Source organism: Giraffa tippelskirchi, chromosome 13 (genome assembly GCF_054371585.1).
Source record: "Giraffa tippelskirchi isolate mGirTip1 chromosome 13, T2T-mGirTip1v1.2.pri, whole genome shotgun sequence".
Taxonomy (NCBI): Eukaryota; Metazoa; Chordata; class Mammalia; order Artiodactyla; family Giraffidae; genus Giraffa; species Giraffa tippelskirchi.
The window spans coordinates 106,883,330-106,902,817 of record NC_137287.1 but is presented as its reverse complement, the minus strand read 5'-3'; the positions used below and the strand labels follow the sequence as shown (position 1 = coordinate 106,902,817).

General features: G+C 43.9%; 1 protein-coding gene, 1 long non-coding RNA gene and 1 other non-coding gene across 15 annotated transcripts in view; 2 read left to right on the top strand and 1 right to left on the bottom strand.

Annotated features, from left to right (window-relative positions):
- Positions 1-19,488, bottom strand: part of PHF20 (PHD finger protein 20) — a 125,756-nt gene that overhangs the window by 6,455 nt on the left and 99,813 nt on the right. For all 13 annotated transcript variants that reach the window (XM_081560022.1, XM_081560021.1, XM_081560020.1 and 10 more), the window contains 4 exons: positions 11,592-11,691; positions 8,531-8,726; positions 2,588-2,987; positions 621-804 (listed from right to left, as the gene is read on the bottom strand). In XM_081560022.1, coding sequence (XP_081416148.1) covers positions 621-804; positions 2,588-2,987; positions 8,531-8,726; positions 11,592-11,691 — 880 coding nt within the window. The remainder of the gene's footprint in view (positions 1-620; positions 805-2,587; positions 2,988-8,530; positions 8,727-11,591; positions 11,692-19,488) is intronic.
- On the top strand, positions 4,583-6,745 carry LOC145533170 (uncharacterized). Its single transcript, XR_014073900.1, has 2 exons — positions 4,583-6,037; positions 6,458-6,745. It is a non-coding gene; the product is annotated as an uncharacterized LOC145533170 (long non-coding RNA).
- On the top strand, positions 11,092-11,199 carry LOC145533581 (U6 spliceosomal RNA). Its single transcript, XR_014074172.1, has one exon. It is a non-coding gene; the product is annotated as a U6 spliceosomal RNA (small nuclear RNA).

Genomic DNA, 19,488 nt, shown 5'->3' with positions numbered 1-19,488 from the left:
AAAAAATAATAATAATAATTAGGAAATAAGAGAACAAGAAAGAAGGAAGTCTGTCTTCAAAAACCAAACTGACAACCCAGGGGATCAACGTTTCAGTCCTCCAAGCCCATCTGATAACTAACATCTGGGAGATATATCTGGGGGCAACATAAATGACTCCGTCAAGTTCTCAAATATCTGCTGATAAAGAGGAGAAGGCTTCATTTTAGATTTTAGGAAAGGCTGAAATAAAAGGCGTTTTCAGATTAATCCTCAGACACCCTAAAAGCTCAAAGCGTCCACGTTTATCAGTTCCCCACAGAACTCGGTCAGTAAAGATCTGCTCAGAACACACACTGCCCACAGGCAGAGTGCAGCTGCTCCTCTGCACTCTCTCCTGGGAAGAAGGGACTGGGAAAGTGAGGTAGGACCCCGGATATCACACAGCCCTTAGAAGTGCCTGGTCGATACTGAAAGTCAGGCTTGGCCATCTTGAGGGGAGAATGGAGATGAGGAGACTGACAGAAGAAGAGGCAAGAACACAGCTATCCCTGGAGAACCAAATCAGAAGGTTCAGAAAGCAGCTCTTCCTACTGGCCCACAGAGCCTGCCAAGGACGGGAACCCAGGAGAGAGCCCTACCATCCAGCTCCTTCTCAATGGAGTCCATCCTGTGTGTGACTTCATCCTGAAGGGATTCCACGTGTGTCAGCAGGTTAAACTGCCACTGGTGCTGGGAGCTCAGTAACCCCTCTCCACTTCTGTCCAGCAGCTTCCGGGTGGGGGCTTCCTCAGGTAGGACCTTTTTGGAGACATATTCCCTCACCTGGGGGTGCAAGAGCATCAAAGTTACCAAATGGAGACAGCTCCCAGCCCCTTTTTCCAACCAGCCAGTGTTTGCAACCATTTGAGAACCCAGCTGCAGTTCGAGTAGTCCAAATTGCTACCTCCCTGCCCCCCTCCTTCTCTCTATGGCACCGGGCAGAAGCGGGCCTGCTGTACCAATAACAACCGCCTCAGGGCCGCACAGACCTCCAGCTCAGAGGCTCCCAAGCTGCTTCCCAATGAATGGCCCAATGCTTAAGGCCTGAAGCAGGCCTCACAGAACCACTTCCTGAAAGCTGGGATCAGAGTAGAGCAGGGCAAGTGTGGACGAGTGTTCGTATGTAGTGTTCATATGTTCGTATGTGGGTGTTCGTATGCAGACAAACTAATTTTAAGTCCTAGTTCCATGTCTTACTGAACGCATGCACCTGGATGAGTTACTTCACTTCTCTGGGCCTCTGTTCCCTCATGGAAAAGAAGTAGTAGTAAAACCTACTTTAAAAGTTCATGAGGATCAAATAGGATAATGTGAATAAAACACAATGCTGGCCTGTGGTCAACCTGTCAGTCATGAAAGAGATTTTTAACTCTAGCTGCCTTGTTTGGGCCCAGGACTTCTTGATTTTTTTCATCATGTTCCAGGTGCCTCTAGGCAATTTGCATAATTTGCACGACCACAAACCTTTTCTGGGGTTTGTGACTCCAACCCTTCATTCATTGATCAGAAATGAAATAGGTTCTAGTTAACATCTATGGAGGAGTGAGTGTGTGCAGAGCCACGTGCTGAGAGCTTTTCACAGGTGTGCTGCACAGTAAACTGAGAGGTCACCATCACCAGCTTCACTTGGCAGGGGGGTAAGGAGACACCTCTGAGAAGGTGAAGGGACCTGCTCAGTGTCACACAGCAAGTGGCAGAGCCCAGACTTGAAACTGGGTCTGCCTCCAAAGACTGTGTCCTCACCAGCCTTACCCAGCCCTGCTTAGACCCTGGCAAGGACACAGGCTGAACGAGGTATAATGCCCACCACTGAGGAGCTTCTAATCTAGGCTATTCCACCTCGGTGAGAGGCAGCGATGGACTTAGGGTGGTCGTATCACCCCACACAGTGGAGTCTGTGACAGTAAGTATGACAAGGGTGGGAAGCTCTCATCACCCAAACCCTCACTGACAACGGAGGATGGGAAGAATGAGACCAGGGAACACTGGCAAGAGAACACATGGGGCTCCAGAAGAGAACGACTGAGTAACAAGAACCTGAGTATCTCTTGGGGAAACTGATGAAACCAGCAAACATTTGGACAGAATGGACTGTTCTTATGTCAGGGCTGCAAAGTTCTTTTAAGTTGTCATAGAATTGTACTGAAAAACTTACACTTGACAAAACTCATTCTTTGCTCTTGCTAAGGATTAGCACCCAGATGCAATGATAAATTGTACTGAAGAAAGAAAAAAAAAAACTCATTTTCCTAACTTATTTTCATTTGTCAAGTTCCAATCAATTACCCTTTTCTTCTGGCTGCCTCTGACCTCTCCATCCTCACCACCACTGACTCTGCCATTTTGCCAACATTTCCTAGAACCAATGATATTTGGGGTTTAGGTGGGCTCTTTTGACTTTGCACTCATTTTAAAAGACAGAAAAAAAAAAGAACTATGATAAACAGATTTATATGCAGTTTTAGAATAAACACAACTCTATTATAAACATCTTCCACTGAACATTTAGCCCTGGGAGGAGAAGGCACAAGCTCTCAAACAAGAACAAGCACAAGCGAGCCAGTACCTTTGGGGAACTGGGTTTGGGGTCACTGTCCCCTCTGCTCCTGTCTTGGTCTAGAGGCCAGCCCAGGCGTGGAGACAGGGAATCGTCACCGTTCTCGTGGCAGGGGTTGACAGCGTCGTCGAGGGCAGAGCGTCGGGTCTCCACCACTAGCTTCTGTTCCACAGCCGGGTAGTAGGTGCGGGGCTTCTGGTAGCAATGCTCGCTGGTGATATAGGACTCTTCCACGGAGGGGGGCAGGGGCAGGGGCTTCTCCACTGCCCCGTTCAAAGTTCTATAGCTTGGGGCTTCCTCCCTGCTCTTGGCTTCAGTGACACGGATGTGTTTGGAATGAGACCGCCCCTCTGCCAGATGCTGCTTCCAAGGCTGGCACCACAGCTGCAGGTCAGGATGCCCCCGGCTTCTGTTGGGAGGGAAAATACAGAAAGGGCTCTAACCCTTCTAACCTTAACCCTAACCCTAAGGGCTCTAACCCTTCTAACCCTAACCCCGGGACCACCACAGGGGCTTCCTACCCTAGGGGGAAGACCTCCCACCTGGGCCAAGTGGAGCAAGCCACCAAGAGGGACTGTAGATTCCCAGCCTCCAAGGAGATCACTTCCAGGCAAGCTCCTGCTCTATCACTCACAGTGAGCAGGACTGGACTGGGAGTCAGAGGACCTGGCTGCATTTCAGCTCAGCCGCTGATCACAGTGCAGCTGAGCCGAGTCACTCAGCCAGACTCATTCCCACTTCCTCCTCTGCAACACTGGCTAACCCTCCCAGCAACCACTGAGTTTAACTGAATTAATCTGAACGGAAGGAAGTCCAGTATTTTGTTGGCAGTAAAGAGTTCTTCAAATGTGACTTACTAAAAATAAACTTAACTTAGGAATAAACAGCCATGATAATGCTGCCACACCATGGCACTCAATTATACAAACCCAATGAATGCTTCCCTGGTGGCTCAGACAGTGAAGAATCTGCCTGCAATGAGGGAGACCTGGTTTCGAGTCCTAGGTCAGGAAGATCCCCTGGAAAAGGAAATGGCAACCCACTCCAGTATTCTCGCCTAGAGAATTCCATGGACAGAGGAGCCTCGTGGGCTATAGTCTATGCAGTCGCAAAGAAATGGACACAACTGAGCAACTAACACTTTCAGTGATGACCCAGGAGGGAGGTGGTAACCAAAAGTCATCAAGGCATAAGCCATTAATAACAAGGTGTTTTGTTTTTAATATTGTTTAATATTTATCTATTGATTTGGCTATGTCAGGTCTTAGTTGTGGCACTCGGGATGTCTTGTAGCAGCATACAAACTCTTCAGTTGTGGTGTGTAGGCTCAGTAGTTGTGGAGCATGAGCTTAGTTGCCCTGTGACATGTGGGATCAGGGATCCAACCCAAATCCCCTGCATCGCAAAGTGGGTTCTTTAACCACTGGACCACCAGAGAATCCCCTTTAAAAAGAAAAAAAATTATTTGGCTATGCCAGGTTTTAGTTGCGGCATGCAGGACATTTAGTTGTGGCATGTGAACTCTTAGTTTGCCACAAGTCATGGCATGTGGGATCTAGTTCCTCGACCAGGAATCAAACCCAGGCCCCCCGCACAGGGAACACATAGTCCTAGCCACTGGACTACCAGGGGAAGTCCCAATAGCAAGGTGTTTAAACATTCTTCAAAAATCTTCTGTTCTCCCCATTCCAAAGAGGATAATTTGTTATTAAAGAAGGACTCTGCTCCCTTTCTGGCCAGCAGACACCTCTGAGAATCTCTGCCTACACGTACATGTGTACATAAAACAATTTACTGACTCATAACCACTTGTATAAAAGGAAAAATAGAACAGAAAATACAAGACTGCACTATTCTAAGAGGAGGTGTTTTGTGAAATTTTAGTATGTTTTGTATGTGTGGTTAAAAAAAATGTACTTCTTACTGTGGGATGTATGTTTTTTGAAGTTTAAAAGCCACTACTCTAGATAAACTTCACCATTTAACATTTTGTTCACCACCCAGAACTTCCATTATAACCTTTGATCATTAAATGAAATGAAGGAAGAAAGGAAAGGAAAAAAGGATAGAGGAAGAAAAACCAGGCTCCCCAAGTAAGGCAACAAGTGAGAAGACAGACAGGAGCTACTCATGTTTGGTTCACAGATGTGCAGAAATGTGTGGGGACCCTGCCGATTGTCACAATGACTACTGATTGTCACAAATGGACTACCGGCTCTCAGTTCATTGAATTCATGAATCCTAAATATCTTGTAATGCTTGGTACAATTCCACACACATAAAGAATTACACCACGATATAACTATATACATTATCTTCACCAGTCTGAACTGAGAGTCACTGAAACCACATCAGCAGGAACTCACCAGCAACTCCCACATAGAGGTCCCATTACCACCACCAACACACGCACACACATGCCTTCCTGAAGCCTTCCTATAGAAATGGAATACGTCATAACTATGACAGCATGGAATGAGCTTACAGAACCTAAAATTCTGCTCATGAGGGGATATAACTAGGCTTACTCAGCTCTCCCACTCCAGCAATCCCCAGCAACACTCACATCCACTGAAGGAGGAGAGGAGACCACCAGCATCGAAGCAGCCTGGGTCCCTGGCCACATCCAGTAGGGTACTGTAGTCTGTACCAGGACCCCAGGACCCCAGACATACCTCTGAAATCATAACTCCAACAGAGAAAATGGGAGTCATTGTTAACTTTCAGGTCTACTGTAGCCTGAAATCTGTTCACCTGGAGCGCATAAGCCACAGTATGAACCTGTTCTTGCATGAAAATCACAAAAATCTTTGCCTCCTCCCTCCTACTATTTTCACCCTCCCGGCTAAGATCTGAAGCCCCAGCTACTGATAATACTGGCCTTTCTCAGTAAGCCCTGTCGATCGTGAAGAAGGTATGCACATTCACGCCTGTTACTTTTTAAATGACAACAGATGCTCTGAAGTTACACCCAGTTTTACTGTTTGCCTCTGAAAATGAATCCACTAGGTTGCTTAGGAACAAAATTTCTGAGAATGAAGACTGCGAGCCTGTGATAACAGAGACTATCCAACTGTGCAGAGACAGGGACCACCTGCCCGTCTCCCATGATCTCTTCCACCTATAATGACTAGCAAGATCTCCCGATGCTCTCTCCTGAATTGCTTGGAGAAGCCAGGTTTTAATTCCAGTAAAAAGTCACTGCTACAAAGATGAAGGATCTCAACGGGAATTCGAAAGGAACAAGGTTCTGGAATATGGGACACAGCTGGAGCACTTATATTTCCGTGAGCAGAAAGAAAAACATCTTATTGAACCCTCAAATGAAAAGAAACACAGCAACATGTACAATCAGGATCTGAGGTTTCTGTGCACCTTCCACCTGTCTCAGTCAATTTCTGGCTTCTCATTAAGAAGAAATTCATCTGGCTTACATGAAGTCTTCTGATTTTATAAAATGTAAGGGAACACCCAGTCTATAACATCCTAAACAGGGGCTGTCACAGTAATGGCTAACTTCCCCCAGTAACTATCCTTTCCTTCTCTTCTACCCACCTCCACTCACTCCTGGGTCTGTGCAGGGAATACAGCCACCTGGCTGGCCTCTTGCAGTTAGGTGTGTCCACGAAACCACCTGTTCCCCCTCCTGGGGGTTAGAGCAGAACTGAGGTACAGGTGAGACTGCTTGGATGAGACAGGTGAGATTAAACCCAATAGGATGTCAGACCAATAAGACAGAAGGAACCCAAGTCCCCAAGTCCATAGCTGGAATCATGGCAAAAGGCCACCTACCTGGCCTGGGCTCCTGCCTACCTCTGCTCTATGTGAGAAAGAAAACTCCATTTTGTTTTAGCCTTTATTTTTTTGTCTTTCTTATAGCAGCTTGGCTTTTACCCAGATCAATACAGACCCTTGCTGAATGTGCTCTGCTCAACCACTTCTTGCCACACGAGTGCTGGAAGCCAAGTCTCCGTGCACCAGAATGCAGGAGAAGGCAGACCCTCATTCTGTCATCTCCAAGCTCTGACATTCCACTTCACCTAACACAGGAGGGCTCCAGGACTAATGAGCACCGAAGAAACCTTGTCGGGGACTGGCCCATGGGGTCTAATGCGTGTGCGGTACTACAGTTTGCACTGTTGATGACTTCATTAAAATGGCGCGCTATAGGGAGGTTCATGGGAGAACTTAAGGATTCTATCCCTGCCATACCCTATGCTACCACCAAAGGAAAATTCACAGACCCCCACTGAGGAGAGGCAGTTAGAGAGATGAGGACAAGGACCTGACGGGAGCTGGGACCTGAATTGTAGCCCTGGAAACCAAGGAGAGGGGCTGTCCCACTCAAGGCACAACTGCCCTATTTGGTAAAGTGGGAGCAGATTATAAAAGCCAATAGACCCCAATATGAGTTACATTTCTTTCTCAGCACTTAGGTGAACTTGGGTCATCTGATACATAGAATCTAACCACAGAAGGAAATTCACACTCAAATTTCACTCCAAATTCCAGCCATTAAAAATCAGAAGTCCAGCTCCAAAGGGCATAAAACTTCTTCATCTGAGCAAACTATCAAGAGACGTATTTACTGAGCAACCATTATGCTAGAGAGCAGGCCTACCAACAATGTCTCTTCCAGCAGCTTTCAATTTTACTTTGTTTACCAATCAAGAATGTTTAGGATGGGAGTTCCCCAGTAGCCTAATGGTTAGAATTCTGGGCTTTCACTGTTTGGGGCCCAGGTTCAATCCCTGGTAGGGAACAGAGATCCCATAGCTGCACAGCAAGGCCAGAAAAAAAGAGAAAAGAATGTTTAGGATGAATGGATAAACAAAATATGGTATTACAAATAATGGAATGTTATTTAGCCTTAAAAAGGAAGGAAATTCTGATGTAGGCTACAACACAGACAAGTCTTAAGGCTATTATGCTAAGTGAAATAAGCCAGTCACAACAGGACAAATACTGTTGAATTCCATTTATATGAAGTTCCCAGAGAGAGTCAAATTCATAAAGACATAAAGTAGAGGGATGATTGTCAGGGGCTGGAGGAGGGGAAGTGGAGAGCAGTTGCTTACTGGGTACAGAGTCTGCTTTTCGTGACACAAAGAACTCTGGAGACTGGCTGCAACAGAGTGAATGTACTTAACACTGCTGAACTGTACACTTAAAAATGGTTAAGATGGCAAACTTCATATTACGTATGTGTATGTTTGCTCAGTCGTGCCCAATTCTTTGCAACCCCATGGACTATAGCCCATCAGGCTTCTTTGTCCATGGAATTTTCCAGGCAAGAATACTGTAGTGGGTTGCCATTTCCTTCTCCAGGGGATGTTCCCAACCCAGAGACTGAACCCACTTCTCTTGGATCTCCTGCACTGGCAGGCAGATTATTTACCACTTCACCACTGGAAAGCCCCTATATTATGTATATCTTACCACAATTTTTAAAAAAACAAAAAACTCAGAATGGTACAGCAAAAAACCAACTAAACTATAAATACACACTGCATATCTTGATTTAGTAGTGTGTGCAAGGGTATACACATGTGTCAAAACTCAACAAACAAATGCTCTGTGATGACCTAGAGAGATGGGGTAGGGGGTGGGAGGGAGGTTCAAGAGGGAGGGGACATATGTATACTTATGCTGATTCACGTTGTTGTGTGGCAGAAACCAACCAAGCATTGCAAAGCAATTATCCTCTGATTAAAAATAAATTTTTAGAAGATGAATATTTAAAACGGGTGAGGCTTAATTATATGTAAATTATACCTCAATAGAGTTACATTAAAAAAAAAATGTTTATCATGTCACTGAGAATTTTTAATACAGGTCTCAAACTCACTCTTCTCATCACCGGTTTTGTAGCTTTCCAGTTTCTCACATTTACCCTGCCCTCTGCCCGTGCCAAACCAGACTCAGCCCCAGAGCCGCAGGTGCCACACTTACTGCAAGATGCTCATCTTGAGCTGCAGGCCATGCAGAACCTCAATCACTCTCTGCACGTCGCCGAGAAGCTGGTGGGTGGCCACGATCTTCTTGGCGTTCTGGTGGGAATAGTTCTCTTCTAAAAATGCCAGGCCGTGCATGTGTCCCCTGCTCAACCACTCCTTGTCATACCAGTACTTGAAGCCAGGCCTCTGACCTACAGCAGTGACAACGAGAGAGTTAATCCTTGGTCTGAAGGAAACCCAGACCGTTTCATCATCGCACAGTTATCACACAAACTACTGCAAGGATGGACTGGTGTTTGCATATTGTTCACTCATTCATCCAGTATACATTTACCTGGTACCAACTATATGCTGGGCTCTCTACGAGGTGCTAGGGATAAGGTAGTGAGAAAGGTTTATTAATGTCCTGATCTCTGCAACTGGCCAGAGGTAGAATGGGGACTTTGTCATTCTCTCTCCCACTTAAAACCTTCAGTGACTTCCTACTGTGAACAAAAGAAAACCCAAAGCCCTAACTCTGGTCTAATGAGGCCTGCAGGACCTGGCTCCTCCCTGCCCTCCTTGCCCTACCCATTCTGGAACACATCAAGCTCCTTCTGGTTTTAGGGTATCTGCTCCAGCACCCCACCCCCATGCGTCTGGAGCACTATTCCCCAAGACCTTTGCAGAACTGGCTCCCCACTGCCTCCTCAGACAGGCCCTTTGTTACCTCCCAAAGTAAGACAGACTCTTTGGTGCCTCCCAGTCATTTCCTATCCGAGGGCTTTTGTCCCATCAAAGCATTCATCCCTACCTAATATGTTTTTGTTTATATGACTTATTTTGACATCTGTTTCTGGCCCCAACCCCTTTTCCAGCCAGAAAAGGAACTGTTTTATTCATGGTTATATCCATAGTGTCTAGCAAAAGCCATCTTGAATGAATTTATCACCTGGAAAGACACCCCAAGCCCCCTTCAACTGTCACCTACGACCTAACTGAACGAACCGTCAGGCCCCTGCTCCCTTCTCTGGATGTCCGTTTCCCACCTGTTAACAATGACAGATGAACTGAACAGCCTCAGTGGTCCTGTTCACTACAGGGATCCTTGGACTGAAAACACAACCACATGTGACTTGGCAGTGTTTCCTATTGCAAAAGCCCAGGGAACAGCTTCCAATCAGACTGCTGTTTACCTCTCAATAGCTATTAAAAACCCTAAAATAATCAATCCTTGTCAAGGTCCTTGGACTCTTTCTGGCTTTACTAAGACACATGGTGGGGATGCACCTCCACTCTGTTAAGTAACCTTTAAAGAAGAGCTCTGTTAGGTTAAACTTCTGGCCCAAGACGCTGCAGAATCAAACACAGCCAGTAAATGTGACAGTCACTGAGTGCTCAATTCGAGGAATCCACTCCCAGTCTTGGCAATCTAGTTATAAAAGTCCAGAAAGTGCCTAGGGATTGATGAAGATGATGTATATGATTTCCTAACAGGAGAAAGTGGAGGAAAGAGTGAGAGACAAAGTAGACAGAAGAGATTTTTAAACAATGCCCCAAAGGAGCCCTGGGGACTACGCGTAGAGCCTCAGAGGTGGCTGTCAGGTGGCCTGAGCAGCAGGATTCAGAGCAGCATTACAGGTTTGACAAGACAAAGGTCAGAGACACCAGTTCTCATCTTCTATCTGTCACTGAGTGATCTTATGCCAATCATGCCCCTTCTGGGCCTGATGCTTGCCTATTAAATGTCAAGGCTAAACTAAGTGGTCTCTGAGATCCTACCCATCAGTTATATTCTATGACTCATGGACTGCTCTTCTGACCGTGTTCTTTCCTTGGGGTAAAGGGAAAAATAGAGGCAGATTGCTCTCTGCCTATAGACTAATCTAGCACAAGAAGACACAGTGTCACAATAGACCTTATCAGGGCCCAGGGGGACCTACTTGCTGGAAAATGAACTATGGTAGCCCTTCCTATATAACCAGCAAAATCAAGAGAGTTAGTCCCACAAGTCAGTTCTAATTCCAATTTGCTTCATGGGATTAGGAAAGTCATTTGTATCCCCGGGCATCACTTTCTTCCTCATAAGCAAAAATATAGGACTAGGAGCTCCTACCAGTGCCATCTCATTGTTACTAAAAGGAGTAACAGAAGCAGAGGCTCTCAAGCATTGTCTAGCTGTAAGGGGATCATGGGACTGGACCCAAGGGGAGAGACCTCACAGCTGGTGAATGGAGACAATGTCCCCATCCCACTGACAGCAAGACAAGAACCACAGAGATTTATAATCCATTCCTGAGATTTTTGGAAAGGGGCACTTGAGAGCCACAGGCCAGCCCTGTGGTCATGGAACAGTGAAACGAACTGATCCTGAGGAACGAACTCACTCCTCTGGGTGACAGACAGGCTCTTCGCAAACACCTTTCCCGTCCCCCTCAAGGGCACATCTCCCTTCCAGGTGGCAACGATGCAGTGGAAGGCAGATGCCACCAGAGGGAGCAGAGGCCGGCTGCCAACCCTCCAACAGCAGCCAAGGTCAGAGCCCACATCCTCATGAACTCTCAAGAAAAGGAAAAGGTGTTCGCTCTGGCAGCACATATGCTAAAACTGGAACGACAGAGAGAAGATCAGCATGGCCCAGCATACACTGGGACGACATGCAAGCCTGTAGAGCATCCTGTAGTTCACACAGAGTGTCAGTCACACCAGATGAGAAAGTTATGGAGATCTGTGCATACAGTTTATAAACAATCATTGCACCAGACCCTTACAAATTTGTTAACAGGATCGAGCTCATGTTATATGATTTTTTAACCACACACACACACACATAAACACACAGATTCTAGCTCAAGGCCAGGTCTTCCACTAACCGAACCTCTCCATGCACTCTTTCTTACTGCCAAGTTCAGGACAGCTGGCCACCAGGTGGGCTAGCAACAAGGGTGAGGAGGCCGAGTCTAGCCAATGCTGAAGAAACGAGTCTCAAGACCCCAGACCTTCAGGCTGCTGCACCGCCCGCTGTGCTAAGGAAAAGGCTACATACTGTTAAGATCCCTGACTCCAGAAATCACTACCTGGAGGGTCTCGGCAAACATAACAGGTGTATTTCTCAGGCACATTTTCTTCCAGTAATCCCATGCAGACCCCATGCTGCCAGCACTGGCACTCTTCACACTGTTAGAATTAAAGAAGCAATAAAAAAATTAAACTCAGAAGGAATCCTCCATCCAAAAATAAGACCCACCTGTGGGGGGAGGGGCACTGGGAGGTGGGAGGAAGAGGGAAGGCACTCCCCACGGACTCACAGGGGAGCTGAACTACAGCCAGCTATTGTGCTGGCCAATACAGTAGCCACCCTGTGCTTTTAACATTTAGATTAACGAACAAAGTTAAAAATTCAGTTCCTTTTCCCACTAGCCACATCTTAAGTGCTCAACAGTTGTATTAAGTTAGTGGCTACTGTATGGGACAGCACAGATAAAGAGAATTTAGATTACACAGTACTTGATCTCAGAAAAATGACTACTTTCCCTCCCATATCTAGAGGCTTTCACTTTTCTGATCACTTTATAAAGACAGAGGAAAAATTGTTTAAGCCCTCAGAGGAAGGTTAGAAAGACAAAAACCTGAGTTTGAATTCTGGCTCAGACATTCATTAGCTGTGTGACCTTGCAGATCAGGTCACTTCTCCACCCTGGGCTTCAGTTTCCCCATTTGTAAAACAAGATACTATTCCTACTGACCATGTGGGGCTGTCAGTGAGGAATCAATGGGTCATATGTCATACCGTGGAGCCCAGCACACAGCTTTTATGTATAAAGAGCCTATTCCTACTACAAAAGGGCAGGCTAATTCACTGCGATGCCTCCTGAAGTAACCATGTGCTGTAAATGTGCTAAGTCGCTTCAGTCATGTCCGACCGTGCAACCCTATGGACTGTAGCCTGCCATGCTCCTCTGTCTATGGAATTCTCCAGGCAAGAATTCTGGAGTGGGTTGCCATGCCCTCCTCCAGGGAATCTTCCCAAACCAGGGATCAAACCTGGGTCTCCTGAATTATAGGCATATTCTTTACCACTGAGCCACCAGTGAAGCCCAACCATGTGCTAGCACTCTGCATTTCTTCTCTCTAAACCTTACCAAAGGTCACACAGCTGAGAAGAGGCAACAGTGGATCAACACTGTTGGATCCACTGTTGATCAAACACAAGTCCAACTAACTGCAAGACTAGTTCTTTTAACCCAGGGGTCCCCAACCTCCGGGATCAAATGCCTGATTACCTGAGGTGGGGCTGATGTAATACTAATAGAAATAAAGTGCACAGTAAAGGTAATGCACTTGAATCATCATAAAACCATTCCCCACCCCCAGGTCCAGGGAAAAACTGTCTTCCACGAAACCGGTCCCTGGTGCCCAAAAGGATGGGGACCTCTGTTTTAACCCCTAGGCTCCACTGCCGTCCCTGGGGAAGGAGGAAAGGGAGAAGGGGCAGGAAGCAGAGAGAGAAAAGGAGCAGAGGGTGAGAGTAGCACTGGGAGAGCAGTGGCTGGCCGGAGGAGAGGAAGCCTGAGGGCTCAGGTCCAGAGGAGGGGATGGAGTGGGAAAGGACACCAAGGGAGACACCAGGGTACTTCCAGCAGTTCCAGACCAGGCCCTAAACCGTTAACTACCCAACCACATGGAGAGCTCTGGAAAGGGGATAGTGAGCTTCTGACATGGTTTGAGGGTGGACCACCGGCCTGGCCACAAGGGGAAAGTCTGAAGCTCACAGTCTTCAGCCACCTGGAATCAGACAGGCCTCAGCATCAAAGGGCTTTTATGGGCTGATCATATCAGAATCAACAGGGGCAGAGCTAGAAGAGAGACTTCAGATGTGATCTAGATTCTTCCATTTCCAACGAGGAAACTAAGGCTCAGAGGGAAAGAAAAGGGTGTGAGAAAACAAAGGCATATGGTAGCAGAAAATAGACAAATAATTAAGAATGAAAGTCTCTCTCACCAATGACTTCATGTTTTAAGAACTAGGAGACACCAAAATTGAGTCAAATACAGCTAAGTTGAAAATTTTAAAATAATTTTCTCACATGGGTCAGGCTAATATACACTGTTCATTTTTAAAAAGTTTAAATTGGGGACTTAATCTGGCAGTCCAGTGGTTAAGACTCTGCACATCCAATGCAGGGGGCACAAGGTTTGATCCCTGGTCAGGGAACTAAGACCCCACATGCCATGCAGTGCAGCTGCAAAATTAAAATAAAAATAATTTTTAAAAAAAGTTTTTTAAAATTTGTGGGGCAGGGGTTGGAGGGGAGCACCTCTGTTGTGAGGCTTGCAAGATCTTGGTCCCAGACCAAGGACTGAACCCAGGGCCCCACCCTCAGTCATTGAGAGCACTGAGTCCTAACCACTGGCCCATCAGGGCATTCTCAAAAAGTTTAAATTTAGAAATAAACAGAAACAATAACAGAAAAGATAAACTATCTAAAAATAAATCTAAGACTAAGAATAAAAGCATGCAAGATCTAAAGAAAATTTTTGATTATTTGAAGGACACAGAGACTTAAGTCAATGAATAAGCTGCACTTTATTCCTTAATAGCAAGAGTCATTATCAAAAGGATGGCAGTTCTCCTTGGATTAATATATAAAAACAATGTAGTGCCAATAAAACAATAAACTAATAGCTTTGGAACTATGCAGAAGCTGATTCTAATAGCCAGGAAATTCATTAAAAAAACAAAAGGGAGTACTAGCCCTACCAGCTATCTTAAACATATTAAAAAGGTATAATAATTAAAATAGAATTGTACAGGCAAATATAGAGAGTGATCAATGGAAAAGAAGACAGAATCCAGAGTAAGAACAAACTACATATAGAAATACAGTAAATAAAGGTAGCTCTGCAATATGCAGCATGGTGTTGGAACAACTGGGTATCGAGAGCCCTCACCCAGGCAGATCAAATATTTACATGGTTTTTAAAAAATAAATGAAACTGCAAAACTACCAGAAGAAACCAGGAGAAATTCACTTACTGAGTTTTCTGCAGACTTTTATGAACTTCCAATGAGGAAGCAACTCCTACTCAAATCTTAAAAGCCATTACAGAAAAGTTTGATATATTTGACCTCATAAAAACAAAGCATCTATAAGACAAGTCAAAACACAGATGACCAAACAGATATAAATATTTGTAACCATTCTCACAGCTGATACAAAAACATATCAACAAAAAGCCTATACAAACCAGCAGGAAAATGACCAACCACCCAACAGATAAATGGATAAAGAACATGAACAGACAGCTCAAAGGAAAAAAACAAATCTTAAGTAAAAAGATGTTCAAATTAACCATTAGAAGAAGAACAGAACATTGTATTAATATAAATTAATGTGAAGTCAAATCAGCTAATAATAAGCATACACATTGGTATTTCTAGATTTTGAGATTATACGTAAGTATCAAGTAATTCTTCATGCCTTTATGTATTCCCCAAAATTTTTAAAGATTTGCTGCTTTCATCATAGAAGTGTTATTCTCATGAAAAGCTGTTTATAGAGTATAATTTTCATTTATATATGCATTTGTATGTATGTATTTAAAAATAACAGTGGTTATTTCTGGGTGAAAATAATCTGGGTCATCCTTGTTTTCTTCTATGTAGCTCATGGAAAACACAGAAAAATCACAATCATAATTTTTTTTAAGTTTATTTCAATTACAAAATAGCTATACTAGAAGACTGTTTTTATCTGAAGAGCAAAGATAAAAAAAAGTTTGATAGTACTCTGTAGTGACAAGGGCACTGGTAAGACTGTTCTTGGTACACCAGTGAGTGAAAAGTCGCTCAGTCGTGTCCAATTCTTTGCGACCCCGTGGACTACACAGTCCATGGAATTCTCCAGGCCAGAATACTGGAGTGGGCAACTGTTCCTTTTTCCAGGGGATCTTCCCAACCCAAGAATCGAACCCAGCCCTCCCACATTGCAGGTGGATTCTTTACCAGATGAGCCACCAGGGAAACCCAGGAATGCTGGAGTGGGTAGCCTATGCCTTCTCCAGCTGATCTTCCTGATCCAGGAATCAAACCAGGGTCTCCTGCATTGCAGGTGGACCAGCTGACCTACCAGGGAAGTCCCTGGTATACCAGGGAGGGTTTCTATAGTGTTGTTATGACAAATAACAGTATTTGTCAAAATAACAAAGGCACACCAACTTTTGCCCAGAAACTCTACTTTAAAACTCAGTTTCACTCTTATTCTGGTGTTCTTGCTCCTGCTCGAACTGAGTCTTTTGTCTTGTACTGAAGATTTTGTTAGACAGGCTCAAGGGGGAATAAAGGTGAGTTTCTGACAGCTTTTTGAGGTCTTGTGAGATAAATAAGGCCAAAAAAAAAAATAAACCTCAGTCTCACAAGTATACTTACATAAAATTATTCATTACACTGCTATTAAGATTAGAAACAATCTAAATGTCAATCAATAAGGGAAAGGTTAAATAAATGACGACTCGTTCATTGTGCAGCCATAAAAAAGTCTGGGGAAGCTTTTCGAGATTTGAAAATGGAAAGGTCTTCAACTTACATATTATTAAATGAAAAAAGATATTGAAAATACTATGTATTAAAATAATATTGTGTTTAAATTTTTTAAAAGATGGTTGTATAGCAAAGTAAATGATGTACTCAATGCCAGTTCACTTAATGCCACGTAAATTTAAAAATGGTTAGTCTGGTAAATTTAGTGATGTGGATAAACCAAGAGTCTATCATACAGAGTGAAGTAAGTCAGAAAGAGAAAAACAAATATCATATATGTGGTGTTGGAGAAGACTTTTGAGAGTCCCTTGGACTTCAAGGAGATCTAACCAGTCCAGGAGATCAGTCCTGAGAGTTCACTGGAAGGACTGATGTTGAAGCTGAAACTCCAATACTTTGGCCATCTGATGCGAAGAACTGACTCATTTGAAAAGACCCTGATGCTGGAAAGATTGAAGGTGGGAGAAGGGGACAACGGAGGATGAGATAGTTGGATGGCATCACCGACTCAATGGACATGAGCTTGGATAAACTCCAGGAGTTGGTGATGGACAGGGAGGCCTGGCGTGCTGCAGCCCATGGGGTCACAAAGAGTCTGACACAACTGAGCGACTGAACTGAACTGAATGTATAGATATGGAATCTAGAAAAATGGTACTGATGAACCTATTTGCAAGGCAGGAACACAGACGCAGATGTAGAGAACAAACCTGTGAACACAGGGAGGAGAGGGCGGAACGAACTGAGAGATATATTGCCATATATACACTACCATGTGTAAAACAGATAGCTAGTGGGAAGTGGCTGTAGCACAGGAGTTCAGCTCAGTGCTATGATGACCTAGAAGGGTGGGAAGAGGGTAGATAGGATGGAGGCTCAAGAGGGAGGGGATACATGTATACATATAGCTGACTCACATCATTGTACAACAGGAACTAATACATCATTGTAAAGCAATTATATTCCAATTAAAAAATTTTTTAAAGACAGTAAACTTTATGTTATGTATGCGTCCACGCTCAGTTGCTTCAGTCATGTCCAACTCTTTTTGACCCTAATGACCATAGCTCACCAGGTTCCTCTGTCCATGGGATTCCCCCAGCAAGAATACTGGAATGGGTTGCCATGTCCTCCTCCAGGGGATCTTTCCAACCCAGGACTCGAACCCATGTCTCTCAGGTATCCTGCATTGGTAGGCAGGTTCTTTATCACTAGCGCCACCTTGGAAGTCCTATGCTATGTATATTTTATCACAAAAAGAAAGGGGAAAAAATGGCGAGAATATACGTATTACTGCTTATTTTGCCACTGAATGTTTCTGGAGTGATACACAAGACCATGACGAAGACTGCCTCCAGGAAAAGCAAACAAGTTTTTTATATGGGCTTCTTATTAAAGATGCTACACAATTTTCACTGGGGTTTGGCACCTAATGTTATATATTTGTTGCTCTAGGGCAAAGGTCAACAGACTATTGTCCACAGGCCAAATTCAGCTTAAGTCCTATTTTGGTAAATTCAGTATTATACGAACATAACCATACTCATTCATTTTTTGGTACTATTTCTGGCTGCTTGGGGCAGAGATGAGTAGTTGTGACAGAGACCAAATGACCCAAAGCCTAAAATGTTTATTATCTGGTCCTTTAAGAAAAAGTTTGCCAAACCTGCCCTAGAGCAATTAAAATAATTCAAATATTAAGTGAGTTTCTTGATGTTCATTTTTATGTGGTACCCAGATTTCTCAAACATTCATGATTATTAAATAGGATTTTAACCTTCCAGTGATTTAAATTAGCACTGGTAAATAAAATCAAATAATAATATACATGAGCAACACTGATACCAAATAATGAAATGAACAAAGAAAACTATTTCTCTAAAGTAATCTTCTACAGAACAAATTCTAAATGTATTCCATGACTGTGCAAATTATCAATGTAAGTTAAAATTTTAAAAAAATGACTTGAACTTTCCTAGACAATGAATATATTTAAAACTAGATGAATACACTTTAAAGGTTTAAACTATATTTGTTCCTGCTGCTGCTGTTGCTGTTTAGTCACTAAGTTGTGTCTGACTCTTTGCTACCACATGGACTGCAGTCCGCCAGGCTTCCCATCCATGGGATTTTCCAGGCAAGAATACTGTGGGTTGCCATTTCCTTCTCCAGGGCATCTTTCCAACCTAGAGATTGAACCCATATCTCAAGCTTGGCAGGCAGATTCTTTACCACTGAGCCACGTGGGAAGTCCCATTTGTTCCTATCAGCGTCCTTTAAATTTATTCCTTTTGCTGAAATTACTGAGTAGAAAAGGTACACTGCTCATGATGACAGATAAAGTCAGGAACTGTCCCTTTATAACACAAAGCCAGCTGGCAGCAAATGAACACAAAGTATTCTACAGCAAAACCCACGGTGTTCTGAAGTGAGCTCGTCACTACCACAATGCCAGAAAGAAAGCCACAGTGCTGAGCTGAGCTGGGGGAAGGTCATGTGGAGCCTAGGAAGCACAAAATGGACTCAGCCGTGTAAAAGCTGGTGTGGCCTCAAACTTTCCAAACTTAGTTTCATAGCACAAAAATGGTACTTCAAGCTCTGTCCCCCAAACACCCCATGATTCTTGTCACTTACAGAAAAGTCAATGGAGAAAGTACCATGGTGGATCAGAACTGCATCTCCTACACTGATGTGCCGGAAAAGCCTTGCCAGGAGAGGCCTTCATTACTCAACCACTAATGTTTTCTGTGGACATATGAGGACCAAATCAGGCTTCCAACGCCCAGAACTGAGCACATGCCCAGAGAGACAGGATAAAAACTAACAATCTTCAACATACTTTTAAAACCAAACTTAAAAAAAAAATCTACTTTAAAAAAGGGGGGGGAGGATGTTTCATGTTATATAAGTTTTTGAATTATATTCCACTGAGCTTCAGAGATTCTACACACAGGTGTGTTTTATAAAATGGGACTATTTCAAAAGAAAAAATAAAACAAAAAAAATGCACACTCCCAAGCCTAATGTTAAGACACATATGTTAAGAGCCCTTAACAGTATACATAATTCTGTACTGTTAGGCAACTAAGTATCATGCTGTCTTTAAAACAAAGCTTTTCTTCCTGTCTCTGATTAATCAAAGTGACTACATAGCATGCTGTTTAGGAAGTCACCCACACAATGGCCAAGTTCATTAGGCTTGTCTCACAAAAAGAAGAAAACAACAGAGACGCTGAAATGCTCCAAGTCGGCAACCAGCACACCACCCTGAATGCATATTAGACCTCACGGAAAGAAGGCTAGTCATTACCATTTCTGAACTTCAAAGTAAAAATTATTCATTCTTAGCTTTCAAAACTACTGCTTTTACCTGTTATATATTTTGGGGTTCTGTGAGAGTCTATGTGGGCAAGGGGTTCTGATGCAGAAAAAGT